This window comes from Notechis scutatus, chromosome 10 (assembly GCF_049901735.1).
Source record: "Notechis scutatus isolate UNSWTSFEM ecotype Mainland chromosome 10, rNotScu1.2, whole genome shotgun sequence".
In the NCBI taxonomy this organism is placed as follows: domain Eukaryota; kingdom Metazoa; phylum Chordata; class Lepidosauria; order Squamata; family Elapidae; genus Notechis; species Notechis scutatus.
The window spans coordinates 16,076,889-16,100,731 of NC_142018.1; the positions used below are offsets into that span (position 1 = coordinate 16,076,889).

At 42.2% G+C, this 23,843-nt stretch overlaps 2 protein-coding genes across 2 annotated transcripts in view; one reads left to right on the forward strand and one right to left on the reverse strand.

The window, feature by feature from the left end:
- Window positions 1-23,843, reverse strand: part of PCDH11X (protocadherin 11 X-linked) — a 605,637-nt gene that overhangs the window by 510,066 nt on the left and 71,728 nt on the right. The window lies entirely within an intron of this gene.
- Window positions 6,081-7,457, forward strand: LOC148129761 (endogenous retrovirus group 3 member 1 Env polyprotein-like). Its single transcript, XM_087972343.1, has one exon. It carries the CDS (start codon window positions 6,081-6,083, stop codon window positions 7,455-7,457), a length of 1,377 nt encoding a protein of 458 aa, XP_087828469.1.

Below are 23,843 nucleotides of genomic sequence, written 5' to 3' on the forward strand. Positions count from 1 at the left end.
CAAGAACCACCAGTGAAAGGTGAGAAGAACAGGACTGGGGGCTGGCCAGCCGTGAAGAAGGAAGACGCCTGCAGGCAAGTATTGGATTGGGAAAATAATCCCTCCCTGTAATCAGGGACGGAGGAGAGGACTGATCACCCTCTCTTACAGGTAATGTGGGTGGACTTGTCCGGTCTGTGTGTGAAGAAAGACTACTGCAGTTCCCATAGGTGACTGTGAGTGTCCAGCACCGTGGGTCAGTAGGAAGCGAGTGGCATCCGCAGTTCCCATCGGAGACCGTGAAGATCCGGCTCCCTGGGTCGGGCGTGGGTGTGTGTGTAACACCTTGCTGTGTCTAGAGGAGGAGAGACCCCTTACTCTCCCCCTCATCCCTACCCTCATTTGTGTTGTCTGGTTATCTGGGAGGACCATGGGTGGGAGACAGAGTAAGCCAGTGACTCCTTTAGAGGTCATGTTGAAACACTTTAAGGAGGCATACCAATCACAAGATTATGGGCATAAGTGGAGTAGATTGAAACTAAAAGAATTCTGTGAGGTGGATTGGCCTACATTTGGGTTTGGGTGGCCCTCGATAGGTACACTGGACATCCCCACCACAGTGCAGGTACACAGACTGGTCTTTCACCCTACCTTGGGACATCCAGATCAGGCACCATACATAGATGTCTGGCTGGATCTTTTAAATCACCCACCCCCTTGGTTGCGAAAACTGAAAATGCAAAGGTGTAAGGCCCTATTATTCCGCAATGTTACTTTGAAAACACTGCGCAGAACTGCGCAGGTACTTCCCAGTTGCCCGGAGGAAGCACCACATCCTCCACCATACGTGCCCCCAGGAGGGTTTGATGATGGAGAGGAAGATGAGGAATCATCAGGGGTCTCTGGGTTCATGGCCCAGTTGGATCAATTGTCTCCGTACGTAAAAAAGGTAGATCGTTCAGCTCAGGCTGATCCTCCCCAACAGGCATCTTCTACACCGGTGGAGAAATGGCCTGACCCAATCCCTCTTGAAAGACTCGAACGGTCTTTGAGTTTGGATCAGGGGGAGGGGACTTCATCTGCGACCGAGCCGGTTGCTGCCAGGACTCGGGCTAAAACAGAACAGGCCTCTCTAGTAGCCCCTTTGAGGCAGGTAGATCAGTTGGCCATCAACCCTAAAAAGCCCTCTGAGTCCGTTACCCTCTCACTATTCCAACATGTGCCTTTCACTTCATCGGACTTGCTGAACTGGAAGTTACATTATGGCCCGTTCAGCGAAAAACCCATGGAAGTTGCGGATCTGGTTAAGACAATAATGGATGCCCATAATCCCAATTGGCTAGATGTCCAACAACTAATGGGAACGTTGTTCAGTCCGGAGGAAAGGGAGAAAATTAAGAATGCAATTAGTGAGATATTAAAGCCTGATGTCACCCTGTATCATTCTTTAACTGACCTCATGGATGAGAAATACCCGTCTAGTAACCCCGACTGGGATCTTTACACTGACGAGGGAAAAACAAGATTGAGAGACTACCAGTCCCTAGTGGTGCGGGCCATCCGCCTTGCAGGAAAGCCTGTGATTAATATGTCAAAGCCTGCCTTAGTGTTGCAAGAACCCACTGAGAGTCCGGAAGCGTTTTACACCCGACTGGTAGAATCATACCGCATGTATACCCCCATAGACCCTTCGGCCCCTGAGAATGCACGTATGATGACCATGGCGTTCATTTCCCAGAGTGCCCTGGATATACGACGTAAATTACAACGCCTTGAGGGAGCCCTGGGAAAACCCATGAGTGAATTGATGGAGGTAGCCGCAAAGTCTTTGCCAATAGGGACAAAGAGGAAGACAAAAAGAAGGACCATAAAATGCAACGAAAGGCTGAATTACTGGCGGCGGCCATTGCCTGGCCGTCACGGGGACGGGTCAACCCTCTACGAGGTATGGGGCCAGGGCCACAGAGGGGAAGGGGAAACAGTCTGCAAAGGGGGGTTAGTTGGGACCTAGGCCCTAATCAGTGTGCCTTTTGTAAACAACAGGGACACTGGAAGGGGAATGTCCCGAAAGGAATGACAGAGGGAGGTCAGGAGATAGGGGAGATTCGCCAAGGAATCTTACCTTTGCAGTGGAAGGTGGCCATAGGAGACCAGTGGAAAGAGGCAGAGGACGGCATGATGGGAGGAGAGGTCTGGGGAGACCTCCCCTTGTTGGCTTGGCTCAGGTAGAAGAATGGGACTGAGGCCGACCGGGTTCAGAAAGCCTCCCGGAACCTATGGTCAGCCTGAAAGTGGGAGGCAAACCCGTCACCTTCTTAGTAGATACCGGGGCCACCCGGTCTGTCTTAACTCAACCTATGGCCCAAGCATCTCGACAGACCATAAATATTCAGGGGGCAACGGGGAATACATTACAACGCCCCTTCCTAGAGCCTCTTGAATGCACTGTGAAGGGACAGGCTATAACTCACCAGTTCGTTTACATGCCCGACTGCCCTGTCCCGTTATTGGGAAGGGACCTGCTATGTAAACTAAGGGCCCAAATATCTTTTGCGGAAGACGGCTCCATGCATTTGGGATATGGGAAACTCGGTTTCTCCATACCAATAGAAGAATCGTGGCGTCTTATGGTAGCCAGAACGACGGGACAGGAGACCGAAGAAACGTGGCGGCAGTTTGAAGTTCCTTATCTATGGGCAGAAGACAACCCCCCTGGTTTTGCTGCCCATCACCCACCTATACTGGTGGAAGAAGTACCAACAAAACCTCCTGTTAGAATCCGTCAGAGGGCATATCCCCGTCATGTGATGCAAGCCATACAGGATATAATCGACATATACTTGCAACACCACATTTTAGTGCCTACTGAATCGCCATGGAACACACAGATATTACCCATACCGAAAGGGGATGGCCGCTTTCGCCCGGTCCAGGATCTGAGGCCCGTTAACCTTGCCACAGTCACCATTCATCCAGTAGTCCCCAATCCATATGTAATACTTGGCTTGATCCCGCAGGCCGCTCAATGGTTCTCTGTCATAGATCTAAAGGATGCCTTCTTCACCATACCCATACATGAGCTTAGCCAGCATTTGTTTGCCTTCGAGTGGGAAAACCCTGCTACAGGTCGGAAACAACAGTATACTTGGACAAGGCTGCCCCAAGGGTTTAAAAACTCACCTACTTTGTTTGGAACAGCACTGGCCAAGGATCTGGAAAATTTACACATACCAGCCCCTGACTTAGTGTTACAATATGTAGATGACCTATTAGTGACCGGCCTCACAGAGGACCGTTGTTGGGAAAATACGAAGGATTTACTCTCCCTACTCCAAACTTTGGGATATAAAGCATCTAGAAACAAGGCACAATTAGTATTACAAAAAGTCAGGTATCTGGGATATGATATTGAGCGGGGAAAACGCACCTTGGGTCATGAGAGGAAGGAAGCTATATGCCAACTCCCCAGACCTATAAATAAGAAGGACCTGAGGGGATTTCTGGGGGCAGCTGGGTTTTGTCGTATATGGATCCCCAAATTTAGCCTCATTGCAAAACCTCTCTATGAGGCTACCAAGGGGGCAAATAGGGATCCCCTCCAGTGGGGGCCCGAGGAGGAGGCCAGCTTCTGCGCTCTTAAACAGGCCCTGTTGCAGGCCCCGAGTTTAGGCCTCCCTGATCTGGACAAGCCATTTCAGCTGTTTGTGGATACGAAGAAGGAGGTAGCTGTGGGAGTCCTTACTCAAACAATTGGATCTTGGCACCGCCCTGTGGCGTATCTTTCTAAGCAGCTTGACAATGTAGCAAAAGGATGGCCTGCTTGCCTGAAGGCGGTGGCAGGAACTGCTCTATTGACCCAGGAGGCCAACAAGCTGACCTTTGGTCAGCAGTTGGATATCTTTACCCCCCATGCTCTCAAATCTGTCTTAGATATGAAGGGACACTTGTGGCTGACCAACCCCCGCATGCTTAAGTATCAGGGGCTTCTCACTCACAACCCTATGATTACTCTCACTCAATCTACTCTTCTTAACCCGGCCACATTGTTGCCTGAGCCGGACATGGGTGTACATCACGATTGTATCCATACCATTGAGGAGACATACGCTAGCTGCCCTGACATGACGGACACACCACTACCCGCTCCTGATTATTCCCTGTTCACGGATGGCACCAGCTTTCTACAGGAGGGAATGAGAAAGGCAGGATATGCAGTGGTTACCTTAGATGAAGTATGGGAAGTGAAACCACTACCCCCGGGAACTAGTGCGCAACTAGCAGAGTTACATGCCCTCACACGAGCCTTAGAATTGGCTAAGGGCCTAGCGGTAAACATATATACAGATTCCAAGTATGCTTTCCTAACTGTCCAGGTTCATGGTGCTCTGTATAAAGAAAGGGGGCTTATCACGGCAGGGGGAAAAGATATCAAACATGGCCCTCACATATTACGCCTCTTAGACAGTGTTTGGTCCCCAAGTAAAGTGGCGGTTATGCATTGTCGTGGACACCAAAAGGTGGTCACGGATATTCACAGGGGAAATGAGCGTGCTGATAAGTTTGCACGCAAAGCTGCCATGCTAGAATTTATCCCGGAGGAGAGGAACCTTGCAGTTTGGCTGCCAGATGACAACCCTAAACCCCATTACTCCTCAGAGGACAGGGACCGTCTGGATGCTCTCGAGGCACACCCGGACGGTCACTGGTGGGTTTTGCCAGACAACAGAGTATATATTCCCGCACACATGGCTTGGGATGTGGTGCGTCAAGTCCACCAACGGCTACACCTAGGAAAGACCGCCCTGACTAATGTATGTATAACAACACAATAAGATGTTACTTTCTGCGCGCCCCCTGGGTCTCGGTTAAAAATAGCCGCTCTCCCCGAAGTTCTGGCTCTGAGTTGGCATCACACAAACATAATCCAGCATGCGATGGGTGCATAGATAAGCAGGGGATACTGGTAGGATATGTAGGCACACCACCTACCTGTACCACTTTCAATATATCCTCCACATGCTATCATAACTTACCCATGCGCGATGGGAAGATGCAAAGTACTTTGGTATTAAAATGCTTAGGGGATCGAGGGATGCAGTGCTACACGGCAACTTCTAAAGGCCTCTTTGAAGGGGACCTATGTGACAAACATCCTGAGTGCAAGGATGGACAAGGGGGCCTCAGGTATACTTTGGAAAAACCCCCTACCTGTACCGACTTCTCCTTACCCCCATGTATCTATAAGACATGGAGCTCACCTACAAGTTGCACAGGCACAAAATGCACAGGGATAGTGCGTATGAGCAAATCTATAGGGAGATGCATGGGAACTCAGGGGCTTGTATGCTATGCGGAGAGGGAGTCTATACCTACTCCCTTTTGGAAAAAACCCAAACTATTGGCGCCCTACCACTCCGTCACAGAGGGCACATAAGCCACCGAAACCCAAAGGCCCACGGGAGGTGGACAGAAGGATACCCATCAGTAAAGACCCTTTGTGTCCTAATAATTGTACTGTATGCCTTAGGACAGTATTGAGGGGTAAGGAGATCCAGACTACCCTGGTATATCACACCCACTATACATGTGAAAAGACACACATCCCCTGTTGTTATAATGGGACCTGGTACTCTATATGTCAGCAAAAGGATGAGTGCTATGACCCTAAGGTTAAACCTGCACAAGTGTGGTTGGTGGTAAGGAGTCAGGGGAACCAAAATGGCCCCATTGTTGCCCAAACGCAGATTTTATCACCTTCTAGTCCAGCTACCTTTCTTTTTGATGTATGTAAGGTGGCAACTTGGCCCACCTCTTGTGGCACCTCATTATCTTGGCATCGTACATATGCCCAGAATGATGTATACATATGCCCCCAACGCCATCCACCTGGCTCTGGAAAGTCGGAATGTGACAATGTAGGTGAACGTTTCTGCCCCTATTGGAATTGTGTACTTTGGGCAACATACTCCAATTCGGGTAGGGGAACTCACCTTTATATATCACGGGCACTAAAAAGCAAGGACTGCACACTTTATAATTGTAATTGGGTTAATATAACCATACCTAATCCTCAAACATGGATTGCAAAATATGGCCCGACTATGGGAATCAGGTTATATGCAAAAGGCACAGACCCTGGGGGTATTATACACTTGTCTGTAGAAACTAGGAAGGTGGCATCTAATACTCACTCTAGGTATTTTTCAGAATTTTGGCAGGAGGTGGAGATAGAATTCCAGCCTTCATATGAAGCACGAAATCTGTTTCTTGAATTGGCCTCCACTATAGCCCGTACCTTTAATGTTACTAACTGTTACATCTGCGGGGGGACCAAGATTGGTGATCAATGGCCATGGGCAGCTCAGGAGTGGAATTATTCTATACCATATAATCTTACTGCAATGCCTCCACACCAGCCTCTTTCGCGGTGGGAACTAACAAACCCTATAGTAGCCCATTGGTGCCTGGCCAATACTCAGGGAAAGGGTCCTTCAGTGGGGGAAACTGAATGTTTGGAGGTCCATGAGTGGAACCACTCTAAAAGGATTTGGAATTATTGGCCGAATAGAACAAACTCCTTTTGGGCCGATAAGTACTCCCTGGAAAATGCTACGGATGCTCCTCCCGGAGTACACTGGGTATGTGGAGATGTGGCTTATAGCTCTCTCCCCTCGAATTGGAGGGGCACATGTACGCTGGGGGTCATTAATCCTTCCTTTTTCATGATGCCATTAAACATACCCCAGGCATTAAATGCCAATAGATGGCAGGGTAGGAAATTGCAGGCGGAACGCCCCTATCAGATTGGCAATTGGAAGGACGATGAGTGGCCGCCACAGAGGATTGTCCAGTATTATGACCCAGCTTCTTGGGCAGCCGACGGCTCTTGGGGATACCGCACCCCTATCTATATGTTGAATCGCATTATTAGACTTCAGGCCGTAGTGGAACTCATTGCTAACGAAACTGCCCAATCCCTACGCACCCTGGCCACTCAGCAGAGGAAATTTAGAGATGCCATCTACCAAAACCGTTTGGCATTGGACTATCTTTTGGCCGCAGAGGGAGGGGTGTGTGGAAAATTCAACTTCACTAACTGCTGCCTGGAGTTTGATGACATAGGTGAAATAATTGAACAACGAGCCAACCGTATTCAAACCCTTGCTCATGTTCCTGTTCAAAAATGGAACGGCCTGGATTTTGGTGAACTATTTGGCTCCTGGTTCCCTAAATTGCCTGGCCTACAGGCAATTGTTGCCCTTGTTGCAATGATTGCTCTTGGATGTGTCATTTTACCTTGTATCCTTCCTGTCTTTGTCAGAACAATTTCCAGTAGCCTTTCCCTCCTGGTAGAAAGGAAGACAACTGAGAAGGCACTAGCCTTATGGGTACGAGATCCTATGTATTATGAGGAACCTGTCTATGAGGAACTTGCTCCCCTGTGCCAAAATACTGAGGTTGAATGCTCAAGGGTGTGAGACTGCACCGTTAATTTATGATTAAGGTGGAGTCTCAAAGGGGGGAATGAAGCAGGACCAGTGAAATATATAAAACAAGCATTAGATGGATACAGGATATAACTTAGGGTAAAGGTCATAATTGCTTTCTCTATAGCTTGCTGCATCTAATATTGTAATTCTTTCACTTGAAATGTAACGGAACTATTACTGTAACTGAACATAAGGGTGGGTATGGAAAAGTACTGGTGGTGTAAGATAAAAGAGTAAGAAGAAATGCATATTATATTCTTTTTTCCATTTCCTGTTGAAGACAGGATGTTTTGCTCTTCCTTTATCATAACCGTGTAACAGTTAAACCATAATTGGTAAACCTTAAGATGTACGCCCAGATGTGTGCTGAGGTCATAATGTGTATAAAGGAACCATCCCAGGTGCGACTGGGGGGGTTCAGAATTTGACATGCTAATGCTCTGAACGCTTTGCGCAATAAACCTGAATTCTTCTACCTTTATGTGGTCTTGAGTCCTGTTTAGTGACCAGATTTGCTGCTACAGATAGATAGATAGATAGATAGATAGATAGATAGATAGATAGATAGATAGATAGATAGATAGATGATGGACGGACAGACAGACAGATAGACAGAAAGATATAGATGGACAGATAATAGATAGACAGACAGAAGATAGATCGATAGATCGATAGATCGATAAATAGATAGATAGATAGATAGATAGATAGATAGATAGATAGATAGATAGATAGATAGATAGACAGATAGACAGAGAAAGAGAGAGAGAGATGGAGAGAGAGACAGAGACAGAGACAGAGACAGAGACAGAGACAGAGACAGAGAGAGAGAGAGAGAGAGAGAGAGAGAGAGAGAGAGAGAGAGAGAGGCAGGCAGGCAGGCAAACAAATAACATAAAACATGTTGATCATGCTGAAAAGCAAAATTAACACATGACTGAGATTAACTGTAGCATTCCCTTTCTCCAAAAAACCTCACCATCATTTAAGGATTAGTCTAAATTTGACCTCCAAGCACCAACCCCATGTGCTTATGTCTGCTTCCATATCAAACAGTTTCGTATTTGTCATTAGAGCTCTCTATACAAAATGGGCACTTAGTTCCCCCAAAGTGTGAAAAATGGCCAGCAACAACCCCATGACCCGTGCAAATGCTTCGTCCTCTTCCAATGTTACATTTTCTTAAACAGCAATCTCTTTATTTTGGACTCCCGCAAAGCACAGTTTTGCCTTGCAATTTCCTCCACCTTCCCTTTCACTTTCCAGCATTCCATGGTTGTCAGAGGCACCTGTGGTGGATGACAGAAATTTGTTGGGCAACACGAGATGAGAGTGTGGCTTTCTAACAGGCCCAGTCGAGCAGTATGTATCCCACTAGGCTATATTGCTCTATCAAATAAGAAACAATGTGTGCCCGCTGTGACATTGTATTGCATATTTGTTGGTCTATATGTAGTTCAAGAAACACTACCCACATACACAAAGATGCCAGCATGCTCAGAAGATCCCCGAGGGCTGCAGAAATACAAGGAAATATTTAGAGGGAGTAGGGACGCAGTGGCTCAGCGGCTAAGATGCTGAGCTTGTCGATTAGAAAGGTGAGCAGTTCGGTGGCTTGAATCCCTAGCGGCGCATAATGGAATGAGCTCCCATTACTTGTCCCAGCTTGTGCCAACCTAGCAGTTCAAAAGCATGTAAAAATGCAAGTAGCAAAATAGGGACCACTTTGGTGGGAAGCGCTCCATGCCCCTTCGGCATTTAGTCACACCGGCCACATGACCACAGAGACGTCTTCGGACAGTGCTGGCTCTTTGGCTTTGTAACTGAGATGAGCACTACCCGCTAGAGCTGGAAATGATTGGCACATATGTGTGAGGGGAACCTTTACCGTATTTAGAGGGGAAAATCCACCAGCTAGAACAGACAACCAGGAATGGGGCCAGGGTTGAAAGAGAAGTAAAAGAATCCATCCATGTTAGAACTGAACCACCCTCACCTCAACAAAGGGGGAGGAATAAGACACCACTTATCTCCAGTTTTCAAGGCAACCCTTGCAGGAGTTCCAAGAAGATTCCACAACCAACTACAACCTGATTCGGGTGACTCTGAGGGCACAGATAAACCTCCTAATAGTCTCAAGAGCTCTCAGGGAGAGTGCCAATGACCAGACGACTGCAGAGAAATACAACCCTTCCATCCCCTCCCCCCATCCTATCAGAAGCTATCCTTCCACCCACCCAGGCTCAACTGTCAGCACCTGTCCTTCCATCCCCACTACCATCAGAACTGGATCTCTTGGTTGAGAATCAAAATGTTTTCTTGATCTTCCTCAAAGAAAAGAAAAACAGTTTTGAAGTTAAAAAAAAAAAAGATAACTTTGACATAACTATGATCTGAGTGACTGAGAATCTCCATAGATATTCAGCTCTGAAGAAACAACTCCAGATCATAGATTGATAGATAGTAGTTTATATGTTTCTGGGTTAATTAGTTACTAGATTGTAACAACACTTCCTAGTACCTATCTCTTCCCACTTATGACTATATCCCTGTTGCTTGTATCTTTACAATGTATATTGTTTTATTTGTTTCCTAGTATGATTTGATTGCTTATTAGTAACCTATGACTATCACTAAGTGTTGTATCTTATGATTCTTGATGAATGTATTTTCCCTTTATGTACACTGAGAGCATATGCACTAAAGACAAATTTCTTGTGTGTCCAATCACACTTGGCCAATAATGAATTCTATTCTATTCTATTCTATTCTATTCTATTCTATTCTATTCTATTCTATTCTATTCTATTCTATTCTATTCTATTCTATTTCTAGCCTAGCCTAGCCTAGCCTAGTCTAGATTCTATCTTCTGTATTCCTATTCCTATTCTATTCTATTCTATTCTATTCTGTTCTGTTCTGTTCTGTTCTGTTCTATATTCTATATTCTATATTCTATATTCTATATTCTATATTCTATTCTACTCTACTACTCTACTCTACTCTACTCTACTCTACTCTACTCTACTCTACTCTACTCTACTCTGAGTTTAACCAGCTCCTATCAGACCTATTATGGAGGCATTCTCACTCAAGATATAATTATTTTCAACCCCTTTTTTGTTGCTGTTGATGATCCACCCCACAGTCCAACATTGCTTGAGTTCACACTCAAGGACTCTTTCAACAAGAGATCTGTATCACTCAAAATCTAGTAGGATGGAGAGATGCCCTCAGAAGGAATACGGCCTTCTCTCACCACCACCTCCTTCCAGCCTCCAACCTTGCAAATCAAGCTCTAGACATAGCAAAGTTCCAAGCCAAAAAAAAGGGACAAGTACAACAAAAATTGTGATGAGCGTTCTTTTTTTTTTATCCCCACTTCCCTGATGGCTAGTAACAGCTGGTTATCAAATTTATACCACAGACATCAACTGCAAGATTTATTACGAGTCTGGTGGCTTAGTCTGTTTGTAAAAAGGTGGGGAGGGGACCCAGAATGGTTTTGCCTGTAAACAATGAACATCATTCTTTGACATCTCGAATGTCATGTTTTATTCAGCTTACTTGCCAGTTTGGATGAGTGAAAACAAGGGGCAGGAGGCACCTGGAATGATCAAGAGAAAAGAGGGGGAAAAGGGGGAGTGAAAGAAAAATAAGTAATGGAGGAAAGAAGAGTTTCTTTCACTCGAGAAGGAGTCAGAATGTGTGAAGCCTACACACACAACTTTTCAACTATTTACTATTTAATTAAAGGCTGTTTCTTCCATAAATTTTCTACTCTTGTCAGTTTCGATACCCACTAATATCGGGAGGGAAAAAAACATCCGCCTACCTCAGAGGCAGAAAAATGAATTCGTACCCCTTCACAGTTCAGACTAAGTCTGCTGAAGAAATATTTATTCTTATTAGTAGTGTACTCTTATTTTCAGATTGCAAATAAGTTTGTCTCACCTCATATTCTATTTGACCTTTTTTAAAAAGAAAAAAATGGAGATACAATGAGACATTCATCCATGCAAACCACACATTTTACTATTGAATGGTATGATCCACAGGTGGTATTCAGCAGGTTCTGACCAGTTCTGGAGAACCGGTAGCGGAAATTTTGAGTAGTTCAGAGAACCAGCAAATACCACCTCTGACTGGCCCCACTCCCATCTATTTTCTGCCTCCCGAGTCCCAGCTGATTGGCTGGGTCTTCTTTCGTTGCCCTGCACAGGAGAACGGAGCTGGAAAGTAGGTTAGTGGGGTGGGGAGGGAATGGGGATTTTGAAATAACCTTCCCTCAGGATTGGGGAGGGAATGGGATTTTGCAGTAACCTTTCCCTGCCATGCCCACCAAGCCACACCCACAGATCCGGTAGTATTTTTTTTTTTTTTGAATCCCACCACCAGTATGATCCACCAAAAAGATTAATTTTCTCGTGAACTTTCTTAACCTGATATCCACCTTAAAGTGACAGGATTGCCATTCTCAGGATTCTACTTTTTAGGGTTATTTATTTATGTAATTAATTTGCCGTATATTTTGCCATGGTTATCAAATTTATACCATGGCAGCTTAAAACAATAAAAAGGAAGTAATGTTGACAGTACTGTTTTGAGGGACCTTTGAAAGATCTTCAGCTTAGTTCAATTTCCCATCACTATATCGCATACATCTTTTCACTGGGAAATTAAGGGACAGACAATGAAAATGAATGTCAAGAAATTAACACCGCAAGGCTTGAAAGATATTAAATATATAGGAACACAGCATTTTGTAGCAGTTTCCTTGCTGCTACTAACATGAATATGAGGAAAAGTCCAAACATTCTGACTTGATCTCATTCTTTCTGAGGGCATGAGGGAGCCCCTCTCTCTTATAAGAGGGGCTGAAAATTTAGCTGCTCAGATTCCTGAATTCTCATCCAGAAAGAGGTTGGGTCAAATAAAATCAGAAGAAATGAGCAGACGTCGGAATCATTATCCCAACTCATTTTATTGGCAACAAAACTCCCATAAATAAATTCCTTGGGTCATCAAGGGGGCCTTGCAATTTAAGCACCTCAATATGAATGTTTGCTCCAATGTGGACCTATATTGCATTTTCCAACAAACCACCTCTTGGCCACCAAATAGCCTCAATTTTTGATGCCCAAGGGAACATATTTGAGCTAAAAATATTTCAGATATCCTGAACTGCCATCCGTTTAATAATCACATGCTGCATTAACTCCTCTGATAAACTAGTAACACTCAGAAAATAGAGGGCAAAGCAAGACAGTAAGGAAATTGCCAGACCTTGGGCACGAGCATCAGATGCAGAGAATGAGGGCAAAAAGCATGGAGAAAAAAGGTGAAGCACTCCCTGCTGATAAGATATCTACTCCAATTTACTTAGATGGGAAAACTACAGCCCACTAAAAAAAAAGTCCGTAATGCAGGAAAATGGCACAGTTCAATGTTCAAAGCAGCACTTCCCAACAGCAATTAAAGCAATGAAGCAGTACAATTGGCACAAGAAAAAACACAATGCAAGAAAAGATCAGCGATCAGCATACCTAACATATAATTTTCAAATGAAAAAAAAAAAAAGAAGAAGAATCCATAAGACTGCGCTTACATTAGTGGCTGAGATTGAATTTATGCAGCACAATTTTTTCCTATCTAAAATTCAACCTGATATCCCAATGTAGTCATGCAATCTTCCCAAAACCAGATGTTCTCAAACTTGCAGTAGACTCATTTGACTAAACAAGGATGTATTTATTATTTCTCAAATTAATTTACATAGGAAAGAAATATTTTTGAGCCAACCCACCGTTTTTCCTATTCTTATAGTGCGTAAATAAAAGAGCCGTGGTGGTGCAGTGGTTAGAATGCAGTACTGCAGGCCAATTCTGCCCGCAGCCATGTTCAATCATGACTGGCTCAAGGTTGACTCAGCCTTCCATCCTTCTGAGGTCGGTAAAATAAGGACCCAGATTGTTGGGGGCGATAGGCTGACTCTGTAAATCACTTAGAGAGGGCTGTAAAAGCTCTGTGAAGCAGTATATAAGTCTAAGTGCTATTGCTATTGCAAATCCATTCATTTCGACCATCCACCTTTTATTTTTATTTTTTTACAAAATAAGCTTGATTTTGGGCAATGTACATGATTATTCTCAGTTCAGTGGAGGTCACAACATAAGTAAATTAGAATACTCCCCACCCAACACACAGGAACCTCATCACTTTCATGTGAAGAGTCTAAAATGGGAAAGTTTTGGCTCCTATTAAGAACTGGATAGCTCGAATTAAACTAGGAAACTACAGCTCTAAGGTATAAACTGTAAAGTAGAAGCGTGGGATATACTTTCAGACTTGCACGGTTACATGTTGAACTCGTGGGGCCCACGGGATAGGAAACACAACCAGGTAAAATAAGTCTATTGTAAAGTTACATTAACAGAATCTTGCAAGTCTCAAAGTATGATTCTCCTTATCTATGGAGATTCTCGGTCATCTTTGTCATGGTTGTCCTCTTGAAGACACTTCGCTTCACTTCAGAACGGAAGAAGCTTCTTGGATGAGAAACAAAATGTCTTCAAGGAAAAACAAAATCCAGTTGCCTTTTGAAAAAGCATATTTGAGACAACTGGAATTTATGCCCCCTTCTTCTTTACAGCTTGAGAAACTAGGGAGGGGTTATTTTGTGCCTCTTGATCCACCTACCATCCAACTACAGGCTATGCTATCCCTTATTTAACCATTCCCTTATTGAATGGCTATGGAGATTCTTAGTCATCCAGGTCATGGTTGTCCCAAGGTGCTTTTCTCAAGAGGTAAAATTGAGCAGCCCTCTCTCAACAGAGAGCGGGAGGGATACGACATCATCTATCTCTGGTGTACAACACAGTCCTTTCAGCAGTTCCAAGAAGGCTCTACACCCATTTGCACCACTCAGGTGACCTTGATGACACAGATAAACCTCCAAGTGGCCTCAATGACTTGCTAAAATAATGCAAATGACCAGCTTCTCTGCAAGGATGATAAATCCTTTTGTTCCCCACCATCCAATCAAAGCTGAAGAAGCTTCTTGGATGGGAAGTGAAACATCTTCAAAGAAAAAACAGAAAGTCCAATTGCCTCTTGAAAAAAAAAAAAGCATTTGTGGGATAACCATTCCCTTGTGTTCTTGGCCTGGTCTTCCCCACATGTCATTACACTATCTACTAACCTTCTCTGGATCTAACTGACCCATCTTTAACCCTTTCAAACATTTTTAGCATGGCTACAAAGTTTTACTTTATTTTTTTTTTAACTTATGGTAAACCATTTGCTTGTTTTTCATTATTTTTATCTTGCTTTGGAACTGTTTTAATACTGAACCAGCAGAACAGAAAAATCTATAAATAAAATCTCATTATCAACCATTATCGGTTTACCTCTACCAGCAATAAAAGTGCCCAACTGATAGTGAATGCGTTTTATAAATTGGAAAAAAAAAAACCATCATCAACAGCAGATCTCCATCTGGCTCTCCCAATACTTTAAATATACTTCTAATCCAAAGGAATAAGTAAAACATGAATATTTGTATCAAGCATGATGGATAAACAGAATGCTATTTATTTAAATAAGTTGAGAAGTTGGTACAAATATGTTCACATTCACTGTCATGTTTTAAAAAAGGAATTGTGGTTTAATGTGAACTAGCAAAAGGTGTGTGCATGCAGTCCATTATTCTTATGTCTTTTTGCCCCACAAATGAATACACAACCTAGAGTGGCAGTTTTCCATTCTGGCATAAAACTGTCGTTATTGTCAAACACATTCAAACATGTTGCTATTGATAAAACAGTTTGTAATTGACTTAAGAAATTCTGGGTTCAGCAACAAATATATTCAGCTGTAGGAGGTAAAGAAATATGCATACCAACTCACATGGACTTAAAGCAACATACAAATAGTGTGCTGCAGTTTTTTTCCCCTTCAACAAATACATAACCTTGCCCCCAAGTTATTTATTTTTCAGGTATTGCATCTTGTATTCACTGTAGATTTGAATTTTCAGAGACTCAAGCTCATAGATTTAAGAAGTTGTCACTATATTTATTTATTTACTCACTTTCTTTGCAAGTTTTATAATACAGCCGAGTCCTGGAGGACCCTGGGTGTTGTACAGCATTGCATAAAACAAAAATATATACCCATAAAACTCTTAGGGCCAAAGGCTCATTGTAACAACACAACCTTGACTTGCTTATTGAAGATTAATAAAGTAAGGACAGCGTGTACCTCAAAGGGAGCTCTCGAGACAAGTCGTGAATCTCATACCCCCAAAATCTCATGAGTGATGAACTTTTAACAAGGCCTCTCCAGATGCTCAGATAGACAGATTCAGTCACACTAAGGTAGAAACACAGTTTCTCCAGCAGAATAATAGAATTGGAAGGGATCCAGTTTTAGTTGCATCTTCTTTAGAACTTCTATTGGTACCACCACCATACCCATATCTGTTCATGTATGTTATGTATAAATGAAGAGTGCATGTGGGTCCATTTCCAGATTACCAAAATAATTGACCTATATACCCTTATTCCTCACACATAAATATATTCATAAAATAGTCTGCCAAAGAAACTGTGACACTAAAAAGAAGAAGAGAGAAAAACTTCTCTAAGCTGAGCATGGCATTATTTTCCAATAAACACAACGGGTAGATGTGCCGTTCTAAAATTGGATTGCCAGATTACAGCTTAATGTTGTTAAAGGGAAAATTTATTTTAATATTGGTTTCTTTCTCACGTCCTCTTAAGGCCATTTCAAATTGAGTGCACAGTGAGCGTACCATTTCCTATTCTTGTTCTCATTTCTGCATAATGGTGAATTAAGGGCTCAACTTTACAATGCCTTACGAAACCTCAGCTGCAAAGAATGTGCCACTTCTACACAGGCTTAATTCTAATAGCCTACAACTAATCCTCTTGATTTGCAGTTTTGCATGTCATTTGGAGCATGGCGAATGCTGCCTCCTGTAGGACTATTACGTTGGATCACTATGTTGGTGATTGCATTTACTTGCTAGATGTTTATGTCACAGTTTCAACGCCAGGCCTTCCAAGGGCAGTGAAATCATACCCAAGAAAAAATTCAATATAAAACTGTAAGATTAAAATCAAGTCAAATCTCTGGGCGTTATTCAAATCTAAGTATCTACTTTTAAAACCCCAAATATCCCATGGTGGTGCAGTGGTTAGAATGCAGTATTACAGATTAACTCTGCCCATTGTCAGGAGTTTGATCTTGATCAGTTCAAGGTTGGCTTCTGAGGTCAGGAAAATGAAGACCCAGATCGCTGAGGGCAACAGGCTGACTCTGTAAACCACTTAGAGAGGGCTGTAAAATAATATGAAGTGGCATATAAGTCTAAGTGCTATAGCTATTGCTGTAAACAGCGATTCAAACCAGATTCTCCCCAAACCATCAGATATATCGCCTTGATTACAACTTCTATTATTTTCATCTGCAAAACTATATACAAGCCATTAACAGTTACAAGGTATGTTGATGCTTATGTGGTTTCTCCCAAAACTGTAAATTACATGTGTTAGAAAAAATGTATGCACAAAATTAGATTTATCTGAGGAATATGCCTGGGGAAGTGTAAATTCATCTTAATAGGCAGATCTTTCTGGGGGGAAAAAAAACTATTTTAAATTGGGATGGAACTTACTCAGTGACTTAAAAAAAACAACTGAGCAAAATCATAATTGTTCACCCATTCCTTCATTTGGATTTTTAAATATATTGTTAAATGGGCTGCTTTTTCTATGACTTATAGGTTCTTTCCCAACCCATAGGAAGACTCTGTTGATTCCAATAATTAAGTAATTAGATCTAAAAGGATCAGCTAGGATTTGCTTCAATCAGAAGCTGAGCTTCAGTAAAGATCAAGGTGCGACCTTCTTTCACTAACAAGATGTTTAGATTCTATTTCAGCTGGAAAAAGAGATGGATAAAAATGTCCTCTTTAAATTCATGCAACCCTAACTACGTGGTCTAAATATGTACAACTTCCAATGTCTCAAGGTGACAAAGCAAATATTCTTCCTCTCGTCTGTGCAACCAGTTCTGTCAAGGCAGTTGTCAGGAATGATTTACAAGCAATTTATAGACAACATCTGGAGTTGAAAGAGATGGTTCTTCCAAGATAAAAACTAACCTGATGTCTTCCCATTCGTGCTCTTAGCCATGATCTAAAATGAATGAGAGACACTGAAGAAGAAGCTCAAATACGTTGGCCACCTAATGAGAACAGAAGAAGACTCACTGGAAAAGACCTGGTGTTGGGAAAGATGGATGGCAAAGGACAAGATGGTTAGATAGACTCATTGATGCAATGAACATGAATTTGAGCAAATTCTGAAAGAGACTGGAGGACAGGGACAGGGGTGGGTTTCTACCAGTTTGCACCTATTCGCTAGAACCGGTTGTTAACATTCTAAGCAGTTCGGAGAACCGGTTGTTAGAAGAAATTACTGGCCTAATCCTGTAAGGAAGGCAGGAAGGAAACATTCTGGTGTTGCTTACAGAAACTGCCTCTCCGTTAACCCTTATTACATTCTTGGCAGGACTAGACTTCCTGTCTCTGGAACATCTCTGGAGGTTTTTTCCCCTTCCTTTGCTGGTACTTTGCTTGTGTGGAGTGACCATTCAAAGTTACAATGGCACTGAAAAAAGTGACTTACGTCCATTTTTCACACTTATGACTATTGCACAGTCACGAGAGGCCAGGCGAGGAGATGCGTGAGAGACAGAGAGACAGAGAGAGAGTGTGTGTTCCAGAGAACATTTCAGATTCCACGTCCTTCAGGAGAAAGCTCTCTTTGATTTTTCTTTGTTTTACATCCCTCTCTTCACACTTTCCCACAAAGTGAAATGTCAAAGAAGCCATCCATTTCTGCCAATGCAAACTCGGCAAGAACAGTCTGAACAGTACAACGATGACAGAGCCCCCACAGGAATTTTCAAGTTAAAAGTGCAACATATTTTGCCATTTACTTAACTCCCGGAGTTGTTTCTGTAGCTTCCTAGGTGCTTTTTTTTTTTTTTTTTAAGAAAAAGAAAGAAATTGGTTCTGCCTTGAGAAGAGATGGGAAGAGAAAAACAAAACAAAAAACACGATCAAAAGGATTTACTCCCATTTCTTTACCTCTCTCAGATGAATTAAAATGTGTTTAAAAAGGTACTGGATGCATCTATAAACCACTTTCTTTATGCATTTTTTTTTTCATTTTGAGAGGCACCTCTAATAAAGCAGCTGAATCAAGGCTGCCCAGAGAGCCCAATGAAACGTGACAATTAATGTGCATTTTGCATTTAATATGCAAGGTATTTGGTACAGAAGTTGAAACAAGGAACACGATATTTATGAGCTAAAAAGAAAACCTGTTACCCTAGCAAAAATGAGTTTTCTATAGAAAGTTCGATCTCTCCCCCCCCCCTCTTCCTCTCTCTCTCTCCCCTTTGTTTGCGGATGGATTCTTTTCTTCTTCCTATCACTGCCTGTCTTCCGGCTAGACCTTTGACAATTGGATCCCTTGAGAACTATAAAAGAGTATTATAGATGACAGCAAGATTTGGGTAAGAATGAATGCTTTTTAATAAGTCCAGATGGGACACTCCAAGGAAAAGAATTCTACAGGCTGGGTTGTTTTTTAAAATCTCTGTCATATTCCTGCAGAATTTCAAAGTTGGTTCCTCATTTTCCTTGAAAGAATCTCTGAAGGCTTTAGGGGTCTGGTATTGGGTAGACAGAGAATCCTGGATTCAAAAGTAGCACAGATCAACAGTCTTTTCGTTTGCTGTTAATTGTAAGAAAAAACTCCATTGGAGCATTATGTTATGCAAAATCCCAATAAATTATTACAGGTCAACGAGACTCATGAAATATTGACATCTCATGTTCATTTTGACAATACTAGGAAAATAATATTTACTAAATTAGCTTTCTGGGCAATGAAAAAAAAAATACTGTTCCGCTTTATTTATAAATTTGCATAGTCTAAATTCCATATCCTAAACCGTCATGAAGTGGAACTTCTTTTTCCTCTTGTTTTAGTTGCACTACTTTTTGTCTTTTCCCCCGATAACATAAACAGCAAGTGTTCTTTATCAAGTATTCACAGTCTGTCCATTTGAAACACATAAGCTATATAAAAAGTTATTACAGTGGCAAACATCTTAACATTTTCCCAGTGCATCATTTTTTTTCTTATTTCTTTCCTTCTTTCCTACTTTCCTTCCTCCTTCCTTTCTTTTTTTTCTCCTTCTTTCTTTCTTTCCTTCCTTCCTTTCTTTTCCTTTCTTTTTTAAAAAAAGAGGTTTATTTTGTTTTGCGAGCCTGGTAATCATAATCAAAAGCTTAGCTATGCAATTTCTCTATTAAGCAGCAGCAAGTATATATTTTATTCAACAGTTGCAAACATTCTCATCAACAAGAAAAAGCATAATATCTTCATAACGGCCCAACTTGGGGAAAAAAACAAAAAACAAACAAAATCAAAGCAAAGAGTTTTGCAGATTCTTACAAGTCTTCCTCTGGCAGAATGTGAAAAAGCTGAACAGAAAATAAGGGAAAATAATAAATAACGCCTGCGGGGATTAAAATAGTACAAATAGCACTACATGGTTCCTTAACTCAAAACATTTTCCTAACATTTCCCTCCACTTTCAATCCCATCCCATAGCTGGGCATTTATTTTATTTATTTATTTATTTTGTCCACACTTCTGAACTCTCCCTCTTCCTCTCTGAGTTCCTTGAGGCTGCTATTGCAAGGCTAGTCCATTATTTCTAAGGCCTTCAACCCCTGAACTTTGAAATGGCCCTGAGATGCTAAAATTTCCCGGGAGTTATTTCCACCCCCCATCAGAATCTCTGTTTTCTCCTCTGATATGTTTGTATGGTTTCCAGCTGGGCGCCCAATATGCAGTACTGCAAATCATCTCTCTTATCTAGCTTCTAGACAGAATAGAGGACTGGTGGTAACTCCTTTTCTTTCTCTTTACTTTTCACAGTAATAATTGCCTTTTCCTTCCACCTCCTTTGAAGCTGGCAAGTCAGGGAATGCAGCTGTTCCACTTACCCATCCACCTTCTTTTTACTGCTCTCTCTCTCTCTTTTGAGAAACCTGTTTGTGGCATACCCGTTAATTTCTATTTCTTTGTTTTCTCATTAAAACTCTCAGGGAATGGAGACAAGAAGATAAATTCTTGTCTCCGTAGCACGTACTTTGGGTACTTAACTCTATTACAGAAGAATGAATGAGACAAAGGTTATTCACGTTTGGTTCCCTTGTATTTCTAGGGGATACATGATACTTTGAATTCACTTAGCCAACCATGGCATGATCTTGTGATGAATAGAGCTAAGAGGTCATGCAGGCTAGCAATTCACCCAGCACCTTCATTGACTTAAATTACTCCAAATATCTGGTTCTAGTCCTCAACCAAACATAAATAGCCAAATGACAAATGGCACATGGAGCTCTGTATGAACCTTAAGCCTTAATCCCTGGAAATTGTAGAGAGGAAATGAAAAGAAACCCCAACTTACTACACATAGATTTCACACAATGGAATAAAGGTAAAGGTAAACATTCCCCTCGCAGATATGTGCTAGTCGTTTCTGGCTCTAGGGGGAAGTGCTCATCTCCGTTACAAAGCCAAAGAGCCAGCCCTGTCCGAAGACGTCTCCGTGGTCATGTGGCCGGCATGACTAAACACCCAAAGGCACACGGAACACTGTTACCATCCCACCAAAGTGGTCTCTATTTTTCTACTTGCGTTTTTTACATGCTTTCGAACTGCTAGGTTAGCAGAAGCTGGGGCAAGTAATGGGAGCTCACTCCATTACGAGGCGCTAGGGATTTGAACTGCTGAACTGCCAAATTTTCTGATTGACAAGCTCAGCATCTTAGCCACTGCATCCCAATGCAACAGAATACAGACGTTTAAATCTGGTGGTCAAATTAAATATATGTTTCCCTACCAAAGTGAGCCACGCCAACTTGTTCTTTTTTGGCTCTATCTTTCTAACTGCATCTTTAAACTTTATGTTCCCCCAAGCCATCAAAATCCATTAAGGATCTATAATTTATATATGACGGGTCTATGAAAAGCTATAAAAAGACATCTAATGACATCTGGTCCAGCTAGTTCAGTTATATCTTAGCTAGGATCTCTTTCTCAAGTGCAGCAGTCAAAGATGTTTCCTGCAAATATCTTAAAGGCTGGACTTTGGATCTTCCAGATTTGAAACATGTGCATTATCATGGGGGTCTTTTTTTCCTAGCATTGTTATTATATTGAGTTTATGTCTCCAGTTGGGACGAAGATTTGATTTGGGTTAATGTCAGCATTCCAACTAACACACTCCAACCCAATAAACTCCGAGACAAGCATTTGCCCAAAGTTTCATTTTATTAGAGTTGTCATTTTGGCACACCTGGGAAAACCTGAACCTGAGAGTTCTAGGTTTTCCCTTCTCAAAAGAGAAATCAAAGATCCATCTCCTGTACCCATCAGTCCATCACATGGCCCAATCAAATCTTTGTCCCAACTGGAGACCTTCCTCCAGACATTCCCCTTCAGGTGCAGGGCAACATGTCCTTGACTCTCTGAGAAAAAATGTTGTTGTGTCTAAACTTCTACCCCACTATGAAATCCCCCCTCCCAAATTCCCAGGCACTGAATGTGGCAGCCTCGAAGCTTCCAAGTAAAATATGGCTTCCAAGGCTGACAACTTTCTTAAAAAAATTCTGAATGACAGAATTTATCGACCATCATTGGAAAATAAAAATAAAAGCCATTTAATTCCAAGCCTCTCTCTTCATCCTCCCATCAATGTCCCCACATGAAGTGCTAATTCTTGCCCACAGACCTGTCCTGACAAGGTAATGAAGAAATGGTCAAATAACTATCATTTCGTGTCGTAACTTATGATTCTCGACTCCTGATGAATGTATCTTTTCTTTTATGTATACTAAGAGTATTTATACCAAGACAAATTCCTTGTGTGTCCAATCACACTTGACCAATAAAGTGTTCTATTCTTTCCACCCTTAAAAATCAATAGATTTGAAACGCTCCTCTTAATTGCATTATCAAAATGGTGGTTTCTTCTTTGGTAAAATGACAACTCTGGATCAATAATTTTTCACAACTGCCATTTGTATATGCTTGATTGGTAGGTGGTTTTTTTTTTTCCCTCCTTACACACTTGTTTTAATGCACATGCACAATATTTGCCATCCTTCCTTTTTTATTCCACCCCACACAAGTTTTGGCATATTATTTTTTTCATTTTCTTTTCTGTCCTTTACCCACTTTACTTTTTTTTTTACTCAGAAAACATCAGTATGGTTTAAATCTTTCTCTGTTTCTTTCCTCTCTCCCCCACCTCTTGGTCTCTGACTCTGACTTTCTCTCCCTCTCTCTCCTTCCCTTAGTCCCCCTTCTCTCTCTCTCTCTCTCTCTCTCTCTCTCTCTCTCTCTCTCTCTCTCTCACTCACTCTCCTTTTGCCCCTTCTCTCCCTCCCTTTCTCCCTTCATTCCTCTCTCCCTCTCTCTTCCTTCATCCCTCTCTACTCTCTCTCCCTTCACCCCCAGTTTTTTCCCTCCCTCCCTCCCTCCCTCCCTCTCCTCTCTCTCTCTCTCTCTCTCTCTCTCTCTCTCTCTCTCTCTCTCCATACACACACAGACACACGCACACACGGGAAACTGAAAACCGAGATCTCAAACATCTCCAAACTTCCTTTCACATTAGCTTTCTGATTTTTAAAAGGCCACCTTGGGGTGGGGTGAGGGGTTGAAAGTTTTTTTTTTTTTAAATGACTTACAGCAACTAAATACTGCAGGCCAAACAATGATGGACACTTATTGTGTTGCCTAATTGGGTAATGAAACATCTGCAAAGAAAACAGCTAAGCTTCGAGATCACCATGCAACCCACAGTTCAGCCCTGGAGGTGCTCTTCTACTGGAGTTAGAAATGAACCAATGCTTGAATGTTATCACTGAAAGCAAAGAAATCTAAATGAATCTAAAGGATCAAAAGGGATGGAAAGATATTGACATTTTACTAATCTAAAAATTGAACACAGTGGCTATTCGGTGGTTTTTTTTTTTAAAGATGGAAATAAGAAACTGAATGGATCCACCCATCCACCAAGTTCTCATGAGCTTTCAACATTTACTAGTGCTTTTAAGAAATTAGAAGCCATCTGCTCATCGTTTGCAAAAACACATTAATTGAAGAGAGTGAAATGCATCGTTATTGAAAACCCCTAAAATATTTCATGAAACAATGAATAGGTTCAGTTTTAACATATTTGAATCTTTCT

Excerpts from the sequence above, each read along its gene's own strand:
- LOC148129761 (XM_087972343.1), top strand. The coding sequence starts at position 6,081 with ATGGGAATCAGGTTATATGCAAAAGGCACAGACCCTGGGGGTATTATA.